A 27,158-nucleotide genomic window follows, 5' to 3' on the forward strand; every position below is an offset into this window, starting at 1 on the left:
CATGTCATCATTAATGCTAGTTTTTTTTTTTATATTAAATCATTAATTACAAATTTTACTTACTCAATTATGTTGTCTATTGAACAGTTCATCATAAAAATACACTTAATATTTTTGAAAGCTGCAACTGCTTTGTTAAAACTAAATAAATAACAATGTTGCCTCCTTTCGTCATTAGTATTGTAAAAATAGCAAACAGCATATTATCTACTAAGAAATACCAAACTTTAAAAAACTATATAATTTAAATTAAGTCTACAAGTTTATTATAAAAATAATATATTAAGTATTTAATATAACAGACAGTTATATAACTACACATGCAAATACTTTATCGTCATCAATATTACAAATAGTAATAAATTATTATATTATCTAAAAGCTAAAAATGTATTTATTAGGCGATTATTATGAATTATAATTCTAAATATACTAAGTATACTTGAAATTTGAATTTTATGATCAAAAAATATGACTATAAAAATATAATATAATTAATATAACTTATATATCTATATAATATTACATATAATGTTAATTGTTATATTTCTGACATTTTTGAAAACCAGTAACAAAAAGATATAGATGTAGATTCAATAAATTAGTATAGTAAATTTAGTCTATAAATAAAAATGTGTAAACATAGTATACATAATGTGTACCCATTATTTTACAGACAGTTAATGTCTGAAATATTACATGTCAGGGCCATATTACTACAGTATCTCACTGTCAACAGGTACATTAAATAATTAAAAAATCTGATTAAAAAAATAATGTGTATTTAAACATATTATAATACTCAATTATGTTTTACTACATTATGGAAATTATATTTTAAACGTATTGTTTAATATTGTTATAATCAAAAACATATATATTTATTAATCCTATATTAATATTATATAAAACATCATATAAACTATTCCAAAAATTGTGATTTAACTTAAAATTTTAATTATTATTATATCTAATAGTATACATATCAATATACATTCATATACTTGATATTAATAATGGATATTTAAAAACGTTCTTAATTGGTAGGCAATAAAATAAAATATGGGTTACAAGCTAAAAAAAATTATTTGTATCAAATTATATCTAGTTTACAGTCAAAAATATTTTAAATAATTAATCAATTTTATTGAAAAAAATCAATTGTAAAAATTTAAATGTTTATAAAGATTTTGGTTTTATTTACAACGCTCATCCAATATTACATCATCAAACAAATACAGATCCATGGTAAATGTCAACAATTGAGCATTAATAAGTCATTAAAATTGTTTAAAAATATAATAAACTTAAGATTATTTTGTTGATGTTTACATAAACATATGTGTAGAGCACATATAATTTTGATCTTCTAACATTGCGCATTGCAAAGAGTGATACATATCTCACTAAATATATTATATTCATAGCAAATATATATTGTTATATTTTTGTTTATTTTTTTCATGGTAGGTCTTGTTGATGTAATAGGTTCAATTGCAACCATGTGCTAAGTTATTCATCATAATAATAATAATAATCTTATATAAAAAAAAAAAACAAAATTGTTATAATTTAGAAAAAATACTATCCACCAGTGATAAATCCTCCTGCAGAAGTACGACAATTGTTAATTCTATCACCCAATAGTGCACCACTTTCCATTTCGCTCTCCTGAGTATTGACAGTCTGTAAATTGTTGGTGGCGTCAATAGTAACAGAAGTAGTATTACGTTGTCGGCACAAATATGGTGTGTCAACAGGAGATGGTGTGTCGCGACCCTAAACATTTAAAACATATAAACATTTGTTATATTTGTTTCATCATTGCACTACTACAAACACATTTACCTGTTTTGATGGGCCGCAACATGTTTGCAATTGACACTGTATGTCAGTTTTAGGACAATCTAATACACAGTCTTCAGTAGGGGTTTGGTTTTCGTTCCTATTTTCTGTTATCTATAAATAGATATTACATAAAATCAAAGTATATTAATATTAAATAATAAAATTATTGATAATATTATCAAACATACTTCAACTTCCACAAATTCAGGCTGGATGGTAGTTGAATGAATACCTTCATTATGGAAAAATTCTTTAACTTTTTCTGCTAACTTCATATATTCTGGCAAGTTCCTACACCTGGTAATAATTACACAATAATACATTTGTATTATATATTACACTAATTAAAATTAAACTCAAAAATAAAAATACCTTATATGTGCAGATGCTATGATTCTATCTCCAGCTAGTTGCCACACATGGAACTCATGTACAGCTAAAACTCCATCCACTCTGTCTAAAAGTCGTTTCTGGATGGCATCCACTTGAATATGAGTAGGAACCGTCTGAAGTAGTATAAGTGCAGACTCTTGTAACAATGGCCATACTGAGTGTAAGATTATTATAACCATTAACAAACTCAAAGCAGGATCAATGTAATCACGGTATTTCCAATCGGTCAACCACACAATCTAAAAATAACCACAACTTAAAAACATTTTACAAAAATTAATTAAAATGAAAGTCAATGCTATTGTTTGTTTAATGTGTACCTGCCTATATGGAAAAAAAATACCTAGCTTTTCAACTGCACTAGATAGATCATATTAAAAAAGATGGGCAAAGTGGAACTGCTGTCCTGTACAGTAGGTGTCGAGTGGGTCACTATAATGGATGTTTTAAATTTAAATTCAATGATAAAATATCACTGTATACAAAGAACGATTCTGAACGAAGACGGTAGTAATATTTTTAAATTACAAAAATACAACAAAAATTGTGATTTGCCATTTAATTTTGTCCAATTTACTTAAAATATCTATTAAAAAATACTATATGATTTATATAATTTTTAGATTTTTAAGTTAAAGTAAGAAATCCTTATAAGAAACTTCACTTTACATTTTTAATCCTTAGCTTTAAAATTGACCATTTAATACATTTTTAACTACAATATAATTACCAAATTTTCATAATTTTCATGAATACTTCATCAAACTTTTAGTGCTTATAAAAAAAAATTGTGCATGATATGTATCTTTAATAATTTTTAACTATTAATAGACCAACTTATGTGGAACCTTGTATAGCATTTTCAAGCTTTTTGATCCAATGAAAAAAAATCTATAATCATAGAAAAAATTGAAAATATCTATAATTAACTCAAAATTAGTCAAAATATTTTAAAAATTATATTACTTATGTAAGAGAAATTATAAGATAAACATTTGATGAAGATGTCAAGTATCTATGGTTATTCGTTTTTGAGTTTTAAAAAAAATTGATTTTGTCAAATATTGTTTTAGCTTAAAAATTCCTCTTTTGTTAATATTTTTTTTTGTTTTTCCCGGATCTTTTAAATCTACTAGGAATTTTACTTTTTTAACCCCTGAATACACCAACTAGATTCACTTTTCTATCAGAAAAGTTACTGAAGTTGAAAATCGATTCATTATTATAACTAATAATTCAGTATCATCTAATTATCCAGACACAAATAAAAAAATAATTAAAATTTACAAATTATTGTGAAATCGATACAATCATCGCTCTGCTCACAATCTAAAATTATCAAATTAATTACTAAGAAAAACTTAATTTATCATGCTCAACTTGTTCAAAAAATTAGAATTTATTAGAAAATTATATTAAACTAAATACTTTTATTATCACTAAACATTATAGATGCGCATCTGCCCAGCACTGCTGAACATGGCATTACAGAAAAAATTGGGATAATTAGATCTAGAAAAAAAGTATATTGTACAATATTTATGTCTCAATTAATAATTTTTTCAAATGTTTTAAATATAAATGTAGAAAGTTTAAATAAGAACAGCTTTCTCATAATAGATAAGAAATAGTCAGCCAACTTTTAATAACAATATAATAATCAGAAAAATAACCTCGTTTTCAACTGTATAAAAAACCAAATTTGAAAAAGCCAAATATCTATACATACCAAAGCTGATACAATTACAATGACTGAACCTAATGCATCAGCCAGAAGATGTAAAAATACACCTCGCATATTCATATGACCAGCAGAAGATTCATGAGTGTGATTAAGTGGTACATTGAAACGATGATCATTATCATTATCATCAGTAGCATTGGCACTTGCTCCAGCGCTTACTAATTGAGTTAGTCGCGTGTGGCTGCGAGATATACCACCATGTGAATGACCATGTCCTCCTCCGCCATGAGCTAAAAAATATTAAAGCATTGGCATTAATAAATAACATAAATATTAACTGGAAAACCATTGAGAAAAGATGAATGTATTACCATGGAACAAAAATAAACCCAAAATATTGACAAATAATCCCAAAATTCCAACTACGACAATTAATTTAGGGTTGTGAATGGTCTCTACTTCAATAAACCTTAAACAAAAATAATTATAGGTCAAATTGTTATTTAAACATATTATTTTAATAGTTATATACATACCTCTTACAAGCTTCAACAGTAATTGAAAAACACAAAGCTACTAAAAACACAGCATTTACTAGTGCTCCAAGTACTTCAGCTCTAGCCCATCCAAATGTGTTTTTTTGACCATTTTTTAGGTGACATCTAAAAAAAATTAATTATTTAACTGTAATCGCAATATGAATACATTTAAAAACTTAGGATTATAATTTACAGCACGATTTTTTTTTAAAAAGGAACTAGGTAGGTACTTTCGTAAAAGTACATTTTGGCTATCAAATAAAGGACGCTCTAATATTAGGACGTCTGCATAACAAAATTATGAGTATTCAAGAACCCTGACACGCATGATCATTGGCTGGATCAAATGTATTAATTACATTTATATTAATATTTAACGACTCTTAATGACTTCGGTATAAAACTCGAACAAACTACAATAACGAATTTTTTTCTATTCACTATGGTTAAATAGGTATGCATGTACATTAACATTATAATAGCAGAAATGTATTTAAAAGTTAAAACGACAGATGCAAATAAATATTACATATATACATAATATATACGCGGTTTTTTAAAGACCAGATCCTAAACGCACGACTTCAGTCGTCGACAATAATACTTCAGTTTATCGTTGTCGACATCATATTATCATCACCACTATTATAGATTTATAGGTACTTACTTTAACCGATAAATATGCGACCACCAACGCCGCGACGTCGCTGAGCATATGAAAGCTGTCCGCGACAAGGGCCATCGAGTTGGTTATATAGCCAACGATGATCTCCACCAAAAAGAAAAACGTCGTCAGCCAAAACATGGTGATGAGTCGGCATTTTTTCCCGCTGTATCGACCCATTATGAATTAATCTGTAAAAAAATGTATGTATAGCAATAATATCAATAACAGTGGACGATTGTAGGGAAACAAAATGTATACCAACACACAATATTATACACATGTATTTTTAAATTATATAAAAAAATAGAGCAAAATCCTGCAACAGAGAGCGTGAAATACACAGCCATGAATATAATAATATAATGTATTATATTATAATGCGTGTAGATCGTTACATCTAAACAACAGATACCGCCACAGCAGGCTATACTTAACAAGACGTAAATCAAATTAATAACAAAAAATTTAATTTTCTTTGCTAGATAGTTTACAAAACATATTGATGTATAACTAAGTGATTCTTTTAACAATAAAAATGTATCATCTCAAAATGTATTTAAGTTTTAAAAGTTATTTAAAACTTAAATTGGATAAGTATTACACCAAAATTCGAAACGTGTATTAACGTTTTAAAAGTTATTTAAAGTTTTGATTAGAAATATAGATAAGATAGTAAACCAACATTTTGCGTAGCACTCCTCTCACTGTCCACAGCACTCAGCATAACTTTAATTACTTATGGGTATTTAACTAACTATTCGTTCGGAATTCGATTGTCGATCAAAAATGTAAACACTTTAAAAAAGATAACAATAAACAATTTTAAAACCATTTTTGTTTTTGACATAAAAATATTTTTAAAAATGTTAATGTGTTACAACATAACAATATATGTTTAATAGCTGTTAAGAGAATCACCCTGTATAACATATATGCGACTCAACATAAAACCGCGCACGCGCTGTGGCTGTTTAATTACAACTATAGAAACGACGACGACGTTCGTATCATAGTTATAACAGCCAATTTTTAAAACTACTCAAAACAAAACAAGATATGACAGTCGAACAAAGATATTAATATTATAATAAGTACACGTTTTATTTTAAACACTCCAAATTGTAATTATTTGTCATTAGAAGACAAGTGTTCTTCCTGACTTGGTTTTTTTTTTTAAATTCTATTAAGATCGCGAATATTTGTTTTGTATTGATTGCTTTACTTTCAGAACTTTTTTTTTATTAAAATCTATGCAATGCAATTTGAAACAACGATTATTTATAGAAGCATGTTATCATCCTGTTTTAAGTTTTTAAGCCATACATAATATCATATCTCTTCTTATGTAGGTATTATAAAATGAAAGTTGTATAATTGTTTTGCACAGGGACCTCTAAAATAGAAAAATGAATAATAAAATCAACCTCAAACGGATGTACGTTATGAATTCAAAAATTGTGTTATTAATTTATTATTATAACGATTTTCTTGTTATTCGTTTTTTGTTTGTATTTTGTTACCTAAATTAATATATATATTTTATTTGGCGACGTAATTATATTCCACGAAAATATTCTCATATCATTTAGAATGAAACACCCGGACTAATAATAAAATCCATGTGGGTCGTGAGCATAGAGCATACCGATGTTACATAGTTTTGCAAATGCAAAACATCAGCAAAATAATATCTATTTCTAAAAGATAAAAATTTGTTTAATTTGCAGTCGCCATTACTATAAAAAATCAGAATAGTGCCTACTGCTTTGAAGACACAACGTGAATACATTCATCAGCTATTAGGTAAGAAATATTTTAGGCACCATAATATGTGTTATGTACTTATAAGTATACATATTAATTAAAGCTTATTCTGCGGATTTTTTACACCACATAAACATCAAAATACTAATTTTGAAATTTTATATATTTTCTAAAAAAATTACTCCTACATTATATAAAAATCAGTATACATTAATGTCACCTATTTTTTTTTAATGAATCATATTAGAGTGTCAAGTAGATTAGTGTACTCAAGTTTAATAAGTATAGTTAATTTATAAAGTAAACAGATAGACACTATAAATCAAATATAATATATTTAATATCATTAACAAAAGCATTTATTATTATTAGTATTAAAGAATAATATTTTAATATTTAATTAAACTGCAACTCTTAGGGCCTGTTTTACAATCATAGTTTAAACCTTGGTTACGCCTAACCCACTGATTTTACCGGCCTAATTCGGTGGTTTAACCTGAGTTTAACGATTATAATACGGACCCTTAGGTGCTTTTAAAATATATTTAAAGAAAATTACGAAACCAAGGGATTGGTTTACTCATAACTCATTTATAAACATTATTATTAGGTAAATTAAGAGGACGCCTCACCCGCATAATATTATGTTGTCTCCGTCTTACAAGTGCATAACATGGCAAATTGTACGCTCAGCAGAACACGTGTAGCTCCGTTAGTTTAAAAATTAGTGTGAATTGACCTCTAATAAAATTTAAAGGTATGATTATTATCTAGGCAATCTCATGAACTTTTTATTATATTTTAATTTTAAAGCTAATTATGAGTATTTTAAGATATACAAACAATTTACAATTTTAAAATACTCATATAATTAAAATTAAAAAATTAAAATATAATAAAATGCCCATGAGTATGCCTAAATAATAATCTTACCTTTAAATTGTATAAGAGGTCAATTCACTCCAATTTTTAAACTAACAGAGTTCTGCTGAGCGAACAATTTGGTATGTTACGCACTTGTAGACGGAGACAACATATGCGGGTGAGGTGTCCTCTTTATTAAGACACCATTGTGTTAATTTAATACAGTAAAATATGTAATACATTATGCACCGATTATCGATAAAATAATAAATACAATTAGTTTTATTACCTAATATAATTATTATTATCTTTAAGAATTGCAAACATGCAATTAAGTCAAATATAGGTAGATATATAAAAACTATTAGAATATCTTTAATTAAACTAACTTTTATCTTTACATGCAATTCAATAAGTACTTATAACTAAAACCTAAGGAAGGTTACGGAGTAATAAAAATGTATTGAATTAGAAGAAATATTATTTTTATCATAGGTCAGTCAAGGCAAGTACCTACTTTAGAGTTTAGTTTTACTCGAGCTAAACTAAGTACTTTTGTTTTCTTAATACAAACAATTAGATAGGTTAGGTCACAAAACTATTATTTACCCAAAAGTTTCAAGGAATTTACACAGCAAAAAATGAACTCAAATGTATAAAATAACGAATATTAAGAAGATGTTGGTGTAGATAGTTAATAAATAAAAGTCTTTGTATGCATTTTATAAAAATACTATACAATATACAAGCACTTCAGATAAATTATTTTTCTGTTTAATAATAAAAATGAAATAAGACTTTTATTTGTTATAAGTTAGAACTATATGAAACAAGATAATAATTTATTGCCACATTTATATAAAACATACCTATACTATACCATCCTGTACAAAATTAAAATAATTTAAATTTCGATCAAATATAAAACTAGTTATATTTATTTCTATTATAAAAACAATATAGCGTAAAAAGCAATTTCTCGGTCATTCCGCCGGACTTACAGATTATTATTATTATCATAATTTTAGGTTCGAACAATTTGACTAAAAGATACAACAAACAATATGTATCAATAAATACGAGTAAAATTATTATAAAAAAAATTTGCACATTAGCTGTTTCATTTTAATTTTAAAATTATATTTAAATTTAAAATGGATACAGCAGAAATAAGAATGTATTCAAAATCGCTCAATTGTATTATTTTATAAAATAAGGAGTTGAATAAACGATTTTTAATACCATTTTTACTTAACAGTACCTATACACTTCGTCCCTAATTAATGCTACTAAGTACTAATCAGATTATAAAAACACAGGTTATAACTAATTTGTTTGCAAATTAATTGAACTTTAAATTTCACACGGGAACAAATTACATTGAAACAATCGGTACGGGTTTGAAGGTACAGTGAATAGGGAATAATATTTTCTAACAAATCAAATTCCTATCATTATTTGCTCAAGTTTAATACGTTTGTATTGATACTAACAACTAACAAATATTACTAATGCAAAATAAATAACTGTTCACATACCAGTTTGTGATAACATTTTTAAAAAACTTAAGCACAAATTATTAAAGCAGTTTAAGGTTCAATTCAATTCTCTACAACGATTGAATTCTCTATGTCTATACGACTATACTATATACATAATACATAATATAAATCACAACTATATATCCCACCTCGTCGGTTGCCAAGAGACGAAATATACAAATTTAATATTAACATACATAGTTTGGTATTTTGGTAACAAGATTTTAAAATATTAACTTAACATCGAAATAAAGAGAAAAGTAAAAACGGTTGGATCTTGTTGAAATATCATATAATTGGTATATAGGGTACAAATACACAGGTATATAAATTATTATTATACATTCTTATTGTATACTACAACTTAAGTATGTTGCCATCATTAGTTGAATAATATTTAACGATACTTTCTTACTACTGCAGAGTTCTTAAGATTTTTAATGTGTAGTTTTATCGATGTTGAGCAAATCGTTTTTATTATAATATATTAATATATCATGTGATTTAACTACACGTATAATACACGTATAATATTGATATTACCGAGTAGTTAATGTAACAATAGTAACAATCGAGGTAATTATTGAATATATTTCACATTGAGTGATGACATTTTATTTTATTATTACTGTCATTAAAGTACCTAACATGACCGTTTTCAATTTTTTTTTTTTTTATTAATTACAATTAAAATGTTTCAACATATTATGCATACTGTTACAAGTTTTCAAATTTAAATACCGTCGTCCGAATTGATGAAGTTAGAAATAATCGATTGATTGTTATTCATTCTTCAGTATATACCGTAAAGGTTGGAAAATACCGAAAAGAACCAGAATACAAACACATACCCAACACCGGGGGTACTTAGTCATTATCATTTTACATACAGAATACTGGTAGTAAAACTTCACAAATTGCAATAAAAAATTCCTTAGCTAGAAAAAAAATCCGTGGCAAAAAATTAGAATGTTTGTAGGTATTGTTAGCAGTGTCAAAATAAGTAAGTGTAATAAGTAGGAAGTACTAATAATTAATAATAAATCAATGATATTTTAAAATATAACAAGTTCAAAAATAATCAAACAAACACAACATTAATAGCTCATTAACTAGTCGACACAATATTAAATGATGAGAGCGACAAGAACGTTAAAGTAATAGGTAGGTATTAAGTGTAATATTTGTCTTTTCTCTCTTTAGACTCATATGTGCAACATAGATAAAATTATTCATTCCGGTAAAATTGTTTTTTTTTATGATTTTAGAGTAATTGTAGGATTAAAAACAATTGATTTTGCGTAGATATATACATTTTGTCTATATTGCCCGTGGGCCAGAGACTAGAGAGTGAAAACAAACGAACTAACACACTGACTGTATACTGCTGATGTCCTATAAAGAATAAATAAGCACGATTTATAATAATAATAACATATTATACATCTTATATAATATAATACCATTGATTATCCATATAAAATATAATATAAGGGGGACGGAGTGGCCGAGCGGGCTAAGGCATCGGTTACGACGGGCACCGGCGCTGGTTCGATACTTCGGCCGCGGGCGGCATTTTTCTTCGGGCAAGTCACGCAGGCATGGCAGATACCTACGGGTGCCCACTTGAAAATCTGCCAAAACAACACATACGTGTTTACACCTTACAGTACCCTCCCCCACAGTTTAAAAACCACCCAATGGCCTAAGTTGCCGCGGGTTAATTAACTAATAGAAAAAAAAAAATATAATATAAATATATTATTTCGGGGTGCCACCATTGGGTGACTTCTCCCTCCCACCAATCAACCCACGTCCCACTTACTTATTGTACTACTAGTTAATACAGATTGTAAATAAAATGTTTGTTCAATAAAAAAAAATATATATTATATATTTTTACCGTAGGTTTTACATTAATATTTGAATTAATTATAAAAATTGTTAATAGGATGTCAGCGCACTATTTGTTTTTTCTCTCTGGCCCACGCACAACATAAACAAAACGCATTTACGCAGAATGATTTTTTTCTATGTTTTTAAGTAATCTTAGAGTAAAATGACTCATCACAAATAAGATAGAGAATAATACTTTTGAGGGAATGACATATCGATTTGTCTAAATATTGTCTCAAAACAATTTAAACATCATTTAAATTTACAACATTTTATTGTTTATTTTGAAAGTAGAATACAAAGTTAAATAAAAATAAAATGTCATTCCCTCAAAAATATTATTCTCTTTATTGTAATGAGTGATTTTACTCTAAGATTACATAAAAACAAAAGATTCTGCGTAAATGCGTTTTGTCTATGTTGCGCGTGGGCCAGAGAAAGAAAACAAATAGTGCGCTGACATCCTCTTAATTATCATTCAGAAAGTATTTAAGTAATTTGAGTTATGATTTTTAGTTGTAAATCAGGTTAAATGATTTTAGGATCGATATTTCTTACATATGAAAATTTAAGTCAGATTTAACATTATAATAAATTATCATGCCAATTGTATGTAAGAACCGGAAGTGACAGACTCACATGACAGATAATCGGTTCTGAGGATTTTCTAAAATTAATTTCTAAAAATATCCCAACAAGACGGTGTGTTGATGATCAGATTTTTGATAGAAGGGCAGTAGCCCTTTATGTTTACTCCAGTCTATATTCTGTAGTAATTACGTGGGTTCATTCCCTGTAGATAGAATTATTGTTTTATACAGTTTTGTTTGAACTGAATTATATAAATTTTAGATACGTTAACTAAGTAGGTATTAGCATTAATTTTATAATATAATATAAATGAATTTATAGTATAATATTATCTTTAAAATCAATGGTATTAGGTAAATATCTATATACTATATAGATACATCAAATCCAGTAGTTTCCTTTAAATCTTAATGTAACAAATAATCAATAATCATAAACTTTTTAACCTGCAATTTTTTAGAATATTTTTCAATTATTATTTTTGAAACGTAGAAAACATAGATATGTATGTTGCACGAACAAATTTAGCGGAAATGCAAAGTGAGAAAATGTCTATAGAAGAATCATCAAATAAATTAAATGTCAAATAAAAAGTAAATTTTGGACATTAAATATGATTTGTATAAGGGTACTAAAGGTACACAGTTTACATTATTGCAATATAGTCAGTACTCAGTACTCGTAAAGTTAATAGTCAATTAGGTAAGTCTATGGTTAGCTCTGCGGTCGTCCAAACGACCACAAATATTGTAATAATATAATTTGTATTGTCATTGTTCAAAAGCACTAATAATTTATTGTACAGGTAAGTATTTCTAAAATCATAATATTAATGTTTCAAGTTTTAAACATTCAATTGCTATAAAATATGTATTTTATACATTTATAATTCTGCAAACTTCCGGTAATTTTCGTGGTAAAAGTATAATTAAATTGGACTAAATTCATGTAATATTCACGGAAGCGTGTACCTATTCATAATAAATTATATTAATTATACATTAATGCGTACTAATTTCAGACATGTGACGCAAAATTCCGACCCAGAGTTTACGCGCTATAATAATAATTTGTCTTAGTGCTACAGGTGTCAGGTATTGTTATGTTAATTGAAAAAACACTTAACGTTAACCCATATACAATGATATATTTAAAAAAGCGTAACATAGTAGAATCATTAGAATTAGAAATTACCAATACAAATTTCACAAATCAGAACAGATATAATATTGTACATAACACTCGTCAACATTATCTAGAAACCTAGAACTTTAAAATTCCAGAAAACTCTCTAGAAAACCAAAAATGCCTTAAGCTTAGGCGCGGATCTATAATATAAATGAAAAAGGGGGGTTTGAGCCAGATGAAAAAATGTTGGACTATCAATCACTCCTGCGGTACATTACAGACGCCGCGATGTGGGTACGTAAGTGTATATTTTATAATAAATTATATTATATTGAAGACAGCTACCCCCTGAGCATTTGGTTGTACATAAAAAATGCCTCAAATTATAGGATTCAAATTTTGTGTTCAATTCGTTACTTAATACCTGGTATAACGATGTTCAAAACATAAAAAAAAAGATACTTTTATTTGATTTTTAACACATAAATCATAACATTGCACATTTGTTTGTACTTAAAACTGGTGTTTATTTTTATAAAGAATACGTCTAATCAGTGGCGCCGAAGTACAAAATTAAATGTATGGCAAGAATCTCCAGCAACCACCCACCCACCCACCCCCGCCAAACACAACACAACCCACTAATAAAATTTGAAACCTGTCACAAACAATTTTCTACACACTCTTATTTTTTATAAGCTTTTTCTTCTTTTTCCAACTATGTAATAATTAACATAAATATATAATATACAGATTATATTGAATTGCCTTCAACGATATTAGTTACTATAAAATACAAAGATATAAACAAAATTGAACCTTTTATTTTATATTATATTATACAATATACAGTATTAATAATAATTATGTCCTTTCATAACAATATAAGTATTAAACATGTACTAATAAATCAAACATTTAGTTAGAACACTACTTTTAGCTGCAAATAACAAAATTACATTTTCATTATTAATAATTATATCTTGCTCACATGATATTTTCATTAAACTCTCGAGACGATCTTGTGACATAGTTGTTCTTAACTTTGTTTTTATAAGTTTTAATTTAGAAAACGTTCGCTCTACGCTACAGCTTGTTACAGGTAATGTAACAGCTAATTTTAAAACTAAATATAAATTTGGAAAAATATTAGCTAATTTAGCCAAACAAAATAAATTAAATAATTCCCTCGTGCTTGCTATGTTATGATTACCAATTTGTGCAGAATCTTTATCCATACCATCGTAACTATAGGCATCTAACTCTAGCGAATCTTCATAATCAACTATTACATTCGTGTTAAGATACTTAGGAAGTACAATACTGTTTTCTATTTCTGTAAAATGTTTACAAAATTCAATATATTCTGTTAATAATGTGTTTTTATCATTTTGTGTGTACATAGTACACAAAGCGTCAAAGGCATCACAAGGTACAATGTGTGGATTATTTTGAACTTCTCGAATACGTCTAGATGAAAGAAGGGATAAGTCTTTTAAGGGCCCTATATTGGTGCTTTCAAAACGTCCACTTAACTCTGCTAAAAGAATATCTATTATGATATTGTATGTATCAATTTTAAATTTTTTCATGGGACAGGATATAATTTCATCTTGAGAAAGTTCACCTGAAATTAATATTAAATTTCCTAATTTAGAACAAACATAATTTCTTAATAAATATAAAATAATTGATATTTATTTTGAAAATAATATACACCTGATTTTCTTGGAACACGTTTCGGTCGACTAGATACAAGAGGTAAAAAGTCAACAACACTATTTTCAGTAAACTCATCAGTAATTTTTAGCAATCTTTTAAAAGCATCATCATTTCTAAGTTCTTTGATTCGGTGAATCACATTATTTAAAATATTTGTGGCCATAAGCATATCCATATCTTGTGATTGCAATTGGCGGGTGACAGGTTCAAGTATATCAAATATAGTTTTGAATAATAATGCTGTTAGAAGAAAACGTTGGGATGTAAGATATGATATCAAGCCACTGCAACTTGCACCAACTACTACATCAGCAGATTCTTCGGAATCTTTAATTTGGTTTAATGTTTTTAAAACTGCATTGTGGAATTTCAAAACTACATTTAATGCTGCTGAATGAGAACTCCATCGAGTGGTGCTTACTCTCTTAACTGCATGCAATGGATTTTTTTTACCTTCCATCTTACCACATTCAATTTGAATTTCTCTGAAAATCGCTGCTCTTTTTTTTGAACACCAAAGAAAAGTATAGAGAGTTTCTAAGTTCCCAAATAAATCAACAGCGTTGGAGTTACACGATACTGCTTGTTTTACTACCAAAGCTAAGCGATGTGAGTGACACCAAACAAATAATGCTTGTGGGCTTTCTGATTTAATACGTGCTTGGAGGCCTTTATAGTTACCACGCATATTGCTAGCTCCATCATATGACTGACCAACCAACTCTTCTTTCCAATTTAAATTTTCAGTTTCCATTACATTTACAAAAATATCATATAAATTTTTTCCAGATGTAACTGGTGATTCGTTTACTGCTAATAATCTTTCATGAATCTCACCGGTAACTTCATCAGCATATCTAAAAAAACATAAATTAAACAAGACACTAATAAACAATGTAACTGATATCAGTTATATGTATTTATTTACCGTATTATAAATGATATTTGTTCCTTACGAGATTCATCAAATGTGGTATCAATTGATATGCTAAACATTTTTACAGCTTTAATAAATGACCGTACTTGAAAAGAAATATCTTCGGCAATAGCTTCAATCAGCTGATTTTGTCTTTGCCATGAAACAAAAGATGTTTCATGTTTTCCATTTTGTTGAATACGGTTTATGTGTTCCGCTAATGGTCCTGAATTTTTAGACATTAGTATAACTAAGTCCTTAAAATTACCTCTGGAATTTGAAGACCAATCCTCACAATGCCCACGAAATGCCAGATTATGACGTCCCATGTATATAACAATGTCTATAAGCTCTAATAAAACGTTTCTATTCATTGCTATCTGAGTTTTTCTATTACTTTCAATTGAAGGTAAAATTGGTAAATTCTTTTGACGTAACTTAAATTTTAAAGATGATGTTACATGATCTGAAGTTAACTCATGTCTTTGAATAGCAAATGAACAATTTTTCCATTTATTAAATCCTTCTTTGGTCCAAGATTTTTCTAAATTACTATGCAAATTGGTTCCAAAAAGCATGCAATGTATACAAAAAATTTTATTTTTGCTTAATGAATAGGACAACCAATCACGATGGCATTTTGATTTGTCAGGTAAAATTCTGTAATAATGTTTATCATTAAAGCTTCTCTTTATTTTTTCTTTGTTAATTTCAAATGGAAATATTTTATTAGGAAAATCATTTTGTAACGGTTGACAAGGACCAAATTTGAAGATGTAATCTTTAATTTCCGGTGACAAAAAAGACATATTAGCAAAAACTGCAGGATCATTTTTCATAATATCCATATCATCTACAATATAAGTTTATAAGTTGACAGTTAAAAAATTATACTAACTACTAAGTAAATAGTTTTATGGTACTATAAAAATTATATTTAGGACTTTGTTATTCTTATGATCTATCAAATAAAATAAATATTATATCTTAATTAATTATAGGTAATGAGCCCAATATAATTCAAAAAAACATGTATATTTTACCTAAGTGGGTGTTACACTTACCCAACATTACAAGTAGCAATTTTTATGATACTATGATAGAAAAATACAGTATATAGAGGAAGCAATATACACATAATGATTAATATTATAAAAAGAGTTACTAATACTATCAGATTATCTGAAGGTTACATATATACCTTCAACCTATTATAAAACTGATACTAGGCAAAGATGCAGAAAATTCCAAATTCCAAATATATAAATATATAAATAGATACTTAAAAAAGGGCGAATAATATAAGTACATACCTTTATTTTCCAAACATGTGTTTATCTCAGTATCTTGTTGAAGTTCACATTCGACACGTTCAATCGAACATTCTTTATGTACTGGTTCTTCATTTAAATCATTGTTTAAATCAACAAGAGCTAAAAATATGTATTAAATTAAAGATTGTCCTAGCTGTATATCCAATAAGGATATTTATCTTCAAAAGTTGATGAGTTAATTTAGGTGTAAACAATTAAATATTTAAAACGATATAAATAATTTAAAAAAGTTGTGTAATATGGATAGGTACATACATTTATTTTCCAAACATGTGTTTATCTCAGTATCTTGTTGAAGTTCACATTCGACACGTTCAATCGAACATTCTTTATGTACTGGTTCTTCATTTAAATCATTGTTTAAATCAACAAGAGCTAAAAATATGTATTAAATTAAAGATTGTCCTAGCTGTATATCCAATAAGGATATTTATCTTCAAAAGTTGATGAGTTAATTTAGGTGTAAACAATTAAATATTTAAAACGATATAAATAATTTAAAAAAGTTGTGTAATATGGATAGGTACATACCTTTTTTTTCCAAACATGTATTTATCTCAGTATCTTGTTGAAGTTCAGATTTAATCAAAGATTCTTTATGTACTGGTTCTTCATTTAAATCAACAAGAGCTAAAAATATGTATTAAATCAAAGATTGTCCTAGCTGTATATCCAATAAGGAAATTGATCATAAAAACACTCTGCATATACCTATCATATAGGTTTATAAGTAGGTATATACAAATGTAAGTACATATACAAAAAAACCTACTTAAAAATGAGTTACCTATACAAAGGTAATATTATAGTTTGCAAAAAATTAATTAAATAAAGTATATTTTTGAAAATAATTTTCATCAGAGCATTCTTTATTAACTAACTTATTTTTATTACTCTTTTTTTACTAAGTATTTTATATTCCAAAATCAGTTGTGGGATAAATTAATGTAAAAACTAAAAACTAATAAGACAAGAGGTATGTAATAGTACAATAAGCAGTATGAGATAGCCAATAGACATACATAACTAATAATAAATTACTCATATTAATATATTATTAAGATTTATATTTATTATTTAAGATAATACCTACCTATTTATTAAGATAAAATTATTTATTTGATATCTGTAGTTTTATTTTAAAAGAAAATAAAACAATTAAATAAATTGAGTAAGTACTTACTATTTTTTGCATCAGTAATTTGGTGAGTCAATTTGCTTTTTTTATTGCTTCCAGAAAAAAAAGATTTTATGTCATGTGAGTTTCTTTTAAATTTTCGTACTTTACATGAGTTAACATGTCTACTCCAATTTAAATCATTCATTGAAGAACTTAATTTACCGCAATCACATTTACTAATATAACTCATATTTAAATATTTTTAGTAGAAACTATAAAGTAACTTACTTCACAAATCACAACTAGACAATTTAACTCTAAATAATACATAAAACAAACACAGTTAAGCAGTTTTATATAATGTCACAGACCACAGTCTATTTGTATAATAGCTGGCTAATTATATTAGTGAAGGCGCAGTTGATTTTCGAAGATAGTGTTGTATCACAATCTATAGGAATCAATAGCTATTTGCCTATTTATGGACATTGTTGATAACATAATTGATGGACGGTAATAATGTAGTATAATTAATTATGGTAGTGGGGTAGATGGTCGCCGGTCGGCGGATATCTTTATTGGTTAATGGTTTCTATTATTATTTTTGTTCTGTCCAAAATATTTGTTTCTAATGTTTCTATAAACGATATCGGATATACCATATACGTATGTACATAAAATAAGTATACTCAATTCTATTTGCATAAATAATAGTCGATAAGGCAGTATTAACATTCATATAATATATTAATATGGGTAATAAAGTATTTTAATTATTAAAAATAAACGTGCTCAAAAATTCAAGTCAAAATAATAGAAAAAGTGATAACTAAAAATATAAACTAAGTATATTAAATAATAATTCATTTAATTATAAACTATTCAGTTAACAGAAATAGTACATGAACACTAGTAGACTGTAGACAATAAACTAAACAAAAATAACAAATAAGTCACTCAGTCACTGACCTGAATACTTAATAAAGTAATGACTGACTGCTAACTAGTGACTAGTGCTGAGCAACTGACAGATTTCTGCGCTAATAGTTGTTACTATTCTTACTATTGATTGTATTATTATTTATTATGAACTATTTAGCGTTTACTGTTCAGGGTTCAAAACATTGATGTTTAATACCAAATATTCTCAATGCCCAATGGACAATATTACTTAATAATTTGTGATCCTATTCCTATTAATTTTCATCTAAGGACCCACCCCCCAGCCAAATTTTTATATGTATGGCAGCTGCCATACATAAACATGGACTTCGGCGCCACTGCGTCTAATACAGTAATACGTAAACTTAAAAATCACGTAATAATTTTCTTTTTTTATTAACATAAGTAACGTTATTATGGGTTTAATATAAAAGCTAAATGTATCGTGCCCCTAAATTTATTTTTAAATCAATTAATGACTGATGTTTTTGTAGTACCTATAGGTACATTGTTTTAAATTATATCCAACTATTATAATTTATAATATATTGAAATAAACCGCTTTCAGTAAATTAATGCCTGTCGATTTATCAAATCTTAATGTCTATTAAAGATAGTAATTTTGATGTTTTTGATCTAATATTATAAAATACATCTTCAATTATATTTTATCATCATAATTATGTTATTTTTTGTAAATACTATCAACCCTATAACAAACAAAAATATATTATTTGTTAGGTAGTACACAAAACATGTGTGTATATTTAATGTTTTTTATTAAATAATAATAAGTTGGTTTATATGATCCTACTTACATGAATTTAACTGATTGGACGATAATACTACCTATCAGATTTTAAAGCATTAGTAGATCATTGAACAAGTGAACACTAAACATACAAAAAAAACAAATTTCAATTCAACTTTCAAGACCGCTTTTTGAAGTTTGTTAAAAAATAAATGAAAACAGAATGTTCATCAAACTTGATGTAGGATATAGATTATAGGACATAAAACAACACAGCCAGCTTACATATAAGAATTAATTCCTGGTTTTTATATTTATAGAATTACCTTATTGTTATCAAATACATTAGCATATGATTATTGTAAACTGTATGAGTATCAGTTCTAGAGAAATGACCAATTAAAAAATAAAATAGTTAATTAAAAAAAATTGTTCATGATAAGTACTAGGAAAATTTTATAAGATTTGCTATAAAATATTACAACCATTAACATTTAAATAGTATGGGCAGTTCAAGCAAAAATACTTAACTAATTAGACAATAAATTTCCAAAAATATGATTTATATAAAAAATCTTAAATTGGAAGCCTCAAACTGTTGGAACTTTTAATAAAGATTTTGTAATTATAAATATATATTTTTAAATTTAAAACCATTTGTATTTTTGCTGTTGAACACTGACGTCACAAACTTGTCTTTTGGTTATTTAATTATAATTACCCATGGCCCATGACATAATACAAAAAATACAGTAAAATAATTATTTAAAAGTAGTTAAATAAAAGAAAAATGCTTGAAACAATTAAAAGCACAAACTTAACAAAGTATACTTAATACTTGTTATTGATTCGAGCATAGTAAATTATGGTAGGTATCAATTAGATAAATTCAAAATATATATTTTAAGATTAAAATTTTATTTTTCTATTAATTAAAACAAATATAAAATAAATATTTTTTGAATGCTAACAGTACCAGATTATAGTAAGATTATATAGTAATATAAGTAATACCTAACTAAATACCTACATATTATGTAGCCATTTATAACTCTATGACAGTATTGTAGAGGGGGGGGGGGGGGTGGTGGTGTAAAAGATTGATTATTGATAAAACCATGATAAAATAAATAAATACAATTTAAAGATCTTCTAAAAACATATTCATCAGATACTGAAGTAGATGAAATAACTGCTAAGGGGAAATTCACAAAATGGTACTAATAAATAAAAATGAGGATAGGTACTGGTACCCACAAATACAATAGGTAGAAGCTTTAATTAATTGCAATGAAAATATATTCCGAACTATTTACAGGCTTTTAATTATAGAGGCCCAATTGCCTGTCACAACCACTTCCAGTGAAAGGTCCTTTTTCAACACTACAACATTTGATATCGTATTTACGAAGTACAACTGGTGAAAATCGTATAAATGGTTTGGCAGTTATGAACATACATTGTTATATAGTAATGTCAACAGAAGATGTAATACATAAGCTAAGTATGAAAGTTGTCGTATATTATTGATGTAATAATTAAACTACCTACCTTACTTCTTTTTTTTACATATAGGTAAGTACCCATCTTTTTATTTCACATTATAATAAAATATTTATTATATAAATCACTGTTCACTTTTCAAAATATAATTACTAGTACGTATAAGCAAATATAGTATATTTTATTATAGATTCTGAGTGGAGCAATAAATATGATGGTTTTAAATGAGTTTATTTTATTTTTATTTTTTTTATTTTTTTTCATAACAGACCCCTTTGAAAATTTCTGGACATGCGCCTGGTTTAGGATGCCCATATAAGAGAAAAATTAATAATGGATCATCTGAAATAAAGATCTATGCACATTGCACGCGGCACTATTATGTGAATAAAATTTTATTTTTCTTGGTACTATTCCAAGTACAGTGAAGCTAATAAGGTCTATTGTAACAAAACAAGTTCAGTTTTTATAATAGCTATCAAGAAATATTTTAATAAAATAAAATTAATAAAGGTATGAATGTATGACAATATTTAAATGCTACTAAATTGCTACCTATTCATTGTTGTACTAAATGTCTAAATAGGTACATTAAAGATATTACGATAAGTAATAAGCTACAGCCTATTGAGAGACTATTTAATGTTCTAGAAATTTTAATGCAGAATTTAATAAAACATTGATAAAAATCTGGCCATTTAAAAAACTTTATTTATATTTAGTTCTAAAATTCAAACCATACATTATTTAAAATACATTCAGTAAAACATTAAGGGGCACTTAATATTGAAATTTAATATCGAAGACCTAAAGTATAGGTTTTTTTGTAGCATCTTAATTAAGAAATAGTAAATAGAATTTTTCATAATTATACTAAGTAATCTGAATTTTTTAGAAACTTGCTTTTCTTTAATATATACCTACAAAAAAATGAACAACGATATAAATTATATGAGCAAGAAGACCATCTTGAACTTGTGTTTTTTTACGGCTATTACATAGGTGTATACCTAATATATCATTTAATTTTAGTAGGCCCTACAATATTTTATTTTTAGTCGATAACTAGAATTTATAGGCTATGTATTTTATGAAATTTGTGGTATTATTATAGTTGTATGTCTGTATGAGTTTGTAGTTTCGAGTAAAATGTTTTGGTGGCAAACTGGTTAACTGATTTTGACTCAGATTTTGATGGACTGATCATGCGTGGAAACGCTTGAATGGTATAAACTTTGAATGGCTTTGCACAGTCTCAAATTTGGATCTCATACCACCCAAATATGAAAAAGGTATAAAAGAAATTTGAACATTAGCGTTGAGTTTAAAATTTGGCAAAGGAAAATTAATGTAATTAGGTGCTGAGATTTTTTTCCTTTTGATCTACTTAAATGTCCTGTCACTTTTGTGTTCTCTCTATTAATCAAAATGCCAAGATATTTGACTTCCAAATATGTAAAATATGGATAGATCTACATGTACGGATCCAATACAGAATTGTCTGAATTTATTTTTATCATGTTTGGACGACCAGTTTTCAATTACATTTATAGTTAGTTAGATATTTCATCTACATCATTTCTAGTAATAAGTATTAAAGGTGTCGTCTGTGTCAATGGCTACACATACTGTTGTTAGTTATTTTAGGTTTTTTAGAAGTATTTATATTGAATAACTCTGGAGAAAGGTCGCTTACTTTAGGTACACCTGTATTCCAGCTTTAATGCAGAAGTAGATAGGTATAATAATAGGAGCTTCCATGTCAAACAATGTAAGTGCAGTTTTCAAGATATGAACTAATAGTATGGAGCTAGTATAGGTAATTAATTTAAGTTGAATTATGTAAATTATTAGGTACCTCATCATTTTTAATTGGTATATTTTGCTATATTATAATATTATACTCAATATTATGCGTTAGTCCCTGAAGTTGAAAAAAGTACAAACGTTTGTGTACATGATATATTAGTAGGTAGTGGCAAATGGATAGTATTGTTTTAATCGAGGATTTAATAGAGCGGTGGACAATTTTTTAAGAACAATACATAAAATAAATTCTTAATTAAGAAGTACCTACTAAGTACTGTTACTATAACATCATCATATTTGTTGATAAAAATATTAAACACACCGGTATTATTGTAATCTAACGTAGATAATGTTTACATAGGCATTTAATTTGTAACAGTAGGAGTGTTGTTACAGAGTTGCCATGAATTTTGTCGGCCCCCACTCAACGATCAACATTTAACCACAAATTTACACATGAATATTATTATGCATACATTGCAGTATACTTGTGAACCAATTATTGTGTAGTGGCAATCACAAAGGTTTTTATCGTACATTTTAATTAATAATAAATTAATAAAACTGATATTGTTTCATAGGTAATTTAGGTATATAGGTACCTATTAGTAATTATATTACTAAATATAATAAGCAAATTGTATGAAAAGAGTTAGTACATGCACAGCCTCGGGCCATAGCTAACTTACAAGTACAAATTATATGAGTAGATTAAACTAAATATATTTAAGTCAGAGGTACCTATGCTACAAAATGAATTGTTCTAATGATAATAATATAATATTATGAAAGTAGAAAGATAATATTATTAAATATTATTGTAATAAACATACGTTTACCATATAATCTAACCTATATAATATAATTTTATAGATGTATATCTAAACTATGCCTATATCGAAAATGCAGTTCTTCAATACTCTGTATGTTAAACACTGTAATTGAAGTGTATAATTTAGTTTATAGACGTACGTACCTACATAGGTGATTAATTAAAAGATATTTTAACCGAGTGTGGGATAAAAACGGATAAAAGACATTATTCATGTATTGAAATTATTTGTTAGAGAGATGAAATTTTATATATTATATGATCTAGTGAGTGATCAAGTAATAGTTGGTGGTCAATACATTGTCATATTGTAGTCGGTATCCATACCATATTTTATCAATAGACCTTGATAATCTAAACTAGGAAAAACAATTAGGTATTTCAAGTACGTTCGTATAAAATATGAGGTAAAGTATGTTTTCAATTAGAATTGCAATCTGTATAGATCTGAAGTTTTAAAGTGTTTTTAAACATATAGGAGGTACCCAGCAAATTAGTAGGTAGAAAAAAAATAATTCAATTAAAATAGAAATTTTCATAAATTAAAAATCCTAAATTTTCAAGAAACACAAATTTGTTCTTGGTACCTACCTAAGGAGGTAGACAATCAAAAAATTTGTTTGCGCAAACCAGTTTGAAACACTGAACTATTAGTTATAATTGCAATTTCTGAATCTGGTCCGTACACATTTACACCAGATTAGATAAAAATTTGAGATATCCATCCCTGAAATCTATGTTAATATTTAATTAACATAATGACAAATTAATTGAGGGTTTGGTGTGGGGAGAAACCGTATAATCGATGTCAAAATAAGTAAACTGATGTCTCATTTATAAATCTGTAAAGAACAATAAATTTCTAAAAATTAACCCCATGACTTTTTAAGGGAAAATCCAAAGTATTTAAGAATTTCATGATTGTTCTTAAAATTTTAAATTGCAAACAAAAATTTATCACTGATTATGTGAATTTCCAATTTCTAGTAAATACCTATAGTAGGTAATATTATTTTTTTCTACTTAAAATAAATATAAATACATTTTGGAAAAAGTCGACCAACCGACAGAACAAGGTAGACACTATAGAACTACCAGGGTATTAACTTTTAGCACAATAAATTGACAGTTATTTGAACTTTTTAGCCAACGTAAAAAAATATGGGTGTCTGATAAAGTAGATTTATACTATAATTACTAATTACTAAATTGTTTGTGTCGAGGTTTTTTATTGTTATGGACTTGTGACAGCTAACTCAAAAATGCGATATCAACATCATAATATTATTGTTGTTGTTGTTATTGTACTATCGCTGATTAGAAGAGTCGAGACCGGATAACTACGATAACAACGAGTACAAAGAAATAATAATAATACAGCCAATACAGGTAATTAGCGATGTTCTGTGCGTGTAGACTTACACGACTGTTATATGATACAGACGTGGACGACGACGACGACTTCTCGACCAACACCCGAGAGGTGACACCAGTGTCCGCCTACGAAGTACCTGCTGCAACGCCACCGTCACCCTCACAGGCACACCTGCACCGTAGTCGGAGTGCGACTCATTTATTCGGCAGTCGTCATGAACGCAATACGCCGTCGGGGGGCGCGTGCAGGAACAGGAGCGGCCTGCGGCGGCGATAATACCAGGAGAGAGAACGATACCGGACAACTAAAATGCAGTGGTTCGCGCCGCACGGGTGTGTAGCCGGTAGGTGCGGCACGCGCGCGCGCGCGTGTTTGTCGGCGAATTGTGACACCCGCTCCGGTGTAATGGCGACGGAACCGGGGAACGGGATCTGTTCGGAACCACCGCGACGACCGGTGCGCGGAGTCCACCGCACGCGCACGTCGCGGAAAAGCTCGTGCAATTGCAAAACGGAAAAACAACAGTAAGATACCTACGTTCTTTCAAGATGAGTAGAACTGTCTGTCGTCGTGATCGTCGCGTCGAACGCCGGAGGTGTCCGTCTATCTGTGGTGGTCGTCGTCTGTAAGTGACGGCAAAGCGAAAAACGAATGGTCGACGGCTGGTCTGCTGATGATGGGCTCAGCCACACGGTCGCGACTGGAGCAAACGCGCACGGCGAATAATGGTCGACGAACGCGATATTCACCCGGACGCTGCGCAGTGCCGAACTGACAAAGTGCCAGTCGCCAGGCGTTCGGCGGGCCTCGAGGTGTACCGTCGCGTCGTGCGCAAGCGTGCGTCAACTCGCCTCAAATTGGAGTGGGGAAACCTCATACTGGTTACCCGGTATAACCGCGATCGGTAGTGGCGTTATCAACTACTGATAACAAAAGACCATCTACTCTTATGGAGTAATAAAACAATGTTGGTGGGTCTGATACTTTAATGGAAGTGGCGACAGCAGACTGCAAATTGCATTGAAGTGACGGATATCCCATGTTCCGTGTGTTGCTTCATAATATTATAAAAACTTGTCCGTGGATGGATGAATATAATAATTGTTATGTATTATACCAGTGCCGTATCCAGGGGGTGGGCTTTTGGGCTTAAGCCCCCCCCGAAATCTCAGGAAAAATATTTTTTTAGTAATGCGTTATGCGTAATGGGTTCATATCACAGAACAATATCATATTATCGTTCATGTCATAGTAATAATGTTGACGACCTTTTAGTATATTATGGTTGTGGTGACGCGGTAGTCTTATCACCACGTCTTACTCACTCCGCTCGCGTTACCGCGCTATACGCGCCCCATGATAATATATTGATAACAATAATCTTATTCGTGATATCACAAATTGTTTTATAATATAATCTGTGGTGATACGTGGTGATACCATCATAAAATAATGCAATACTCCAATATACCTACTATCATTAATTATCAACATCAATTTGTGGCTTTTTGCTTTTTAGTTTTTACTTTATATTATATTTAGTGAAGTGTGTCAGTTTTATTAGTTTATAAAATGAATGAAAACGAAAATGAACCTAAGAGAAAAAAAACCAAAACATTGTATTCATACTTTAGTTCAAATGTAACTACTTCTGCAAATATTTGCATCAATGAACAGGTGAGTTAGGTACTTAAATATACAGTAATACAGTATATTTAATATTAAATTCATACATATATTTATAAACTCATGAATTGTATTATGTATCTACCTATAATATAAATTTTTATGTTGAATTTGTTTTTTAATACCAACAGTCAGTACATAATATGTTAAAATCATGTTATGTAAGTTACCTAGTTAAAAACATGTGAAAACCTAAAATTATTATTAAATAATAAATTAATAATAATTCAGGTATTGTAAAAAAGTTTGTTTA

The 27,158-nt window shown here is 28.1% G+C and overlaps 2 protein-coding genes across 2 annotated transcripts; both read right to left on the bottom strand.

Annotated features, from left to right (window-relative positions):
- Nucleotides 1–430: 430 nt before the first annotated feature.
- On the bottom strand, nucleotides 431–25,683 carry LOC132941118 (proton-coupled zinc antiporter SLC30A1). The gene is given in 10 exon segments (XM_061009021.1): nucleotides 431–1,779; nucleotides 1,849–1,959; nucleotides 2,037–2,145; nucleotides 2,221–2,480; nucleotides 3,971–4,215; nucleotides 4,297–4,394; nucleotides 4,462–4,565; nucleotides 4,567–4,587; nucleotides 5,132–5,319; nucleotides 25,267–25,683. Coding segments are annotated over 9 exon segments (1,320 nt in total). The 5' UTR covers nucleotides 5,309–5,319; nucleotides 25,267–25,683; the 3' UTR covers nucleotides 431–1,584.
- LOC132941670 (uncharacterized) lies at nucleotides 13,560–15,144 on the bottom strand. Its single transcript, XM_061009813.1, has 2 exons — nucleotides 14,635–15,144; nucleotides 13,560–14,542 (listed from the first exon to the last, which is right to left on the bottom strand). The coding sequence occupies exons 1-2, from the start codon at nucleotides 15,095–15,097 to the stop codon at nucleotides 13,818–13,820; spliced, it is 1,188 nt and encodes a 395-aa protein (XP_060865796.1). The 5' UTR covers nucleotides 15,098–15,144; the 3' UTR covers nucleotides 13,560–13,817.
- Nucleotides 25,684–27,158: the final 1,475 nt, after the last annotated feature.

Source organism: Metopolophium dirhodum, chromosome 3 (assembly GCF_019925205.1).
Source record: "Metopolophium dirhodum isolate CAU chromosome 3, ASM1992520v1, whole genome shotgun sequence".
Classification (NCBI taxonomy): Eukaryota; Metazoa; Arthropoda; class Insecta; order Hemiptera; family Aphididae; genus Metopolophium; species Metopolophium dirhodum.

Coding starts and splice junctions, on each gene's coding strand:
- LOC132941670 (XM_061009813.1), bottom strand. CDS start 15,097: ATGGAAGGTAAAAAAAATCCATTGCATGCAGTTAAGAGAGTAAGCACC. Junction 14,543..14,634: donor ACGTGTTCCAAGAAAATCAG/GTGTATATTATT, acceptor TATTAATTTCAG/GTGAACTTTCTCAAGATGAA.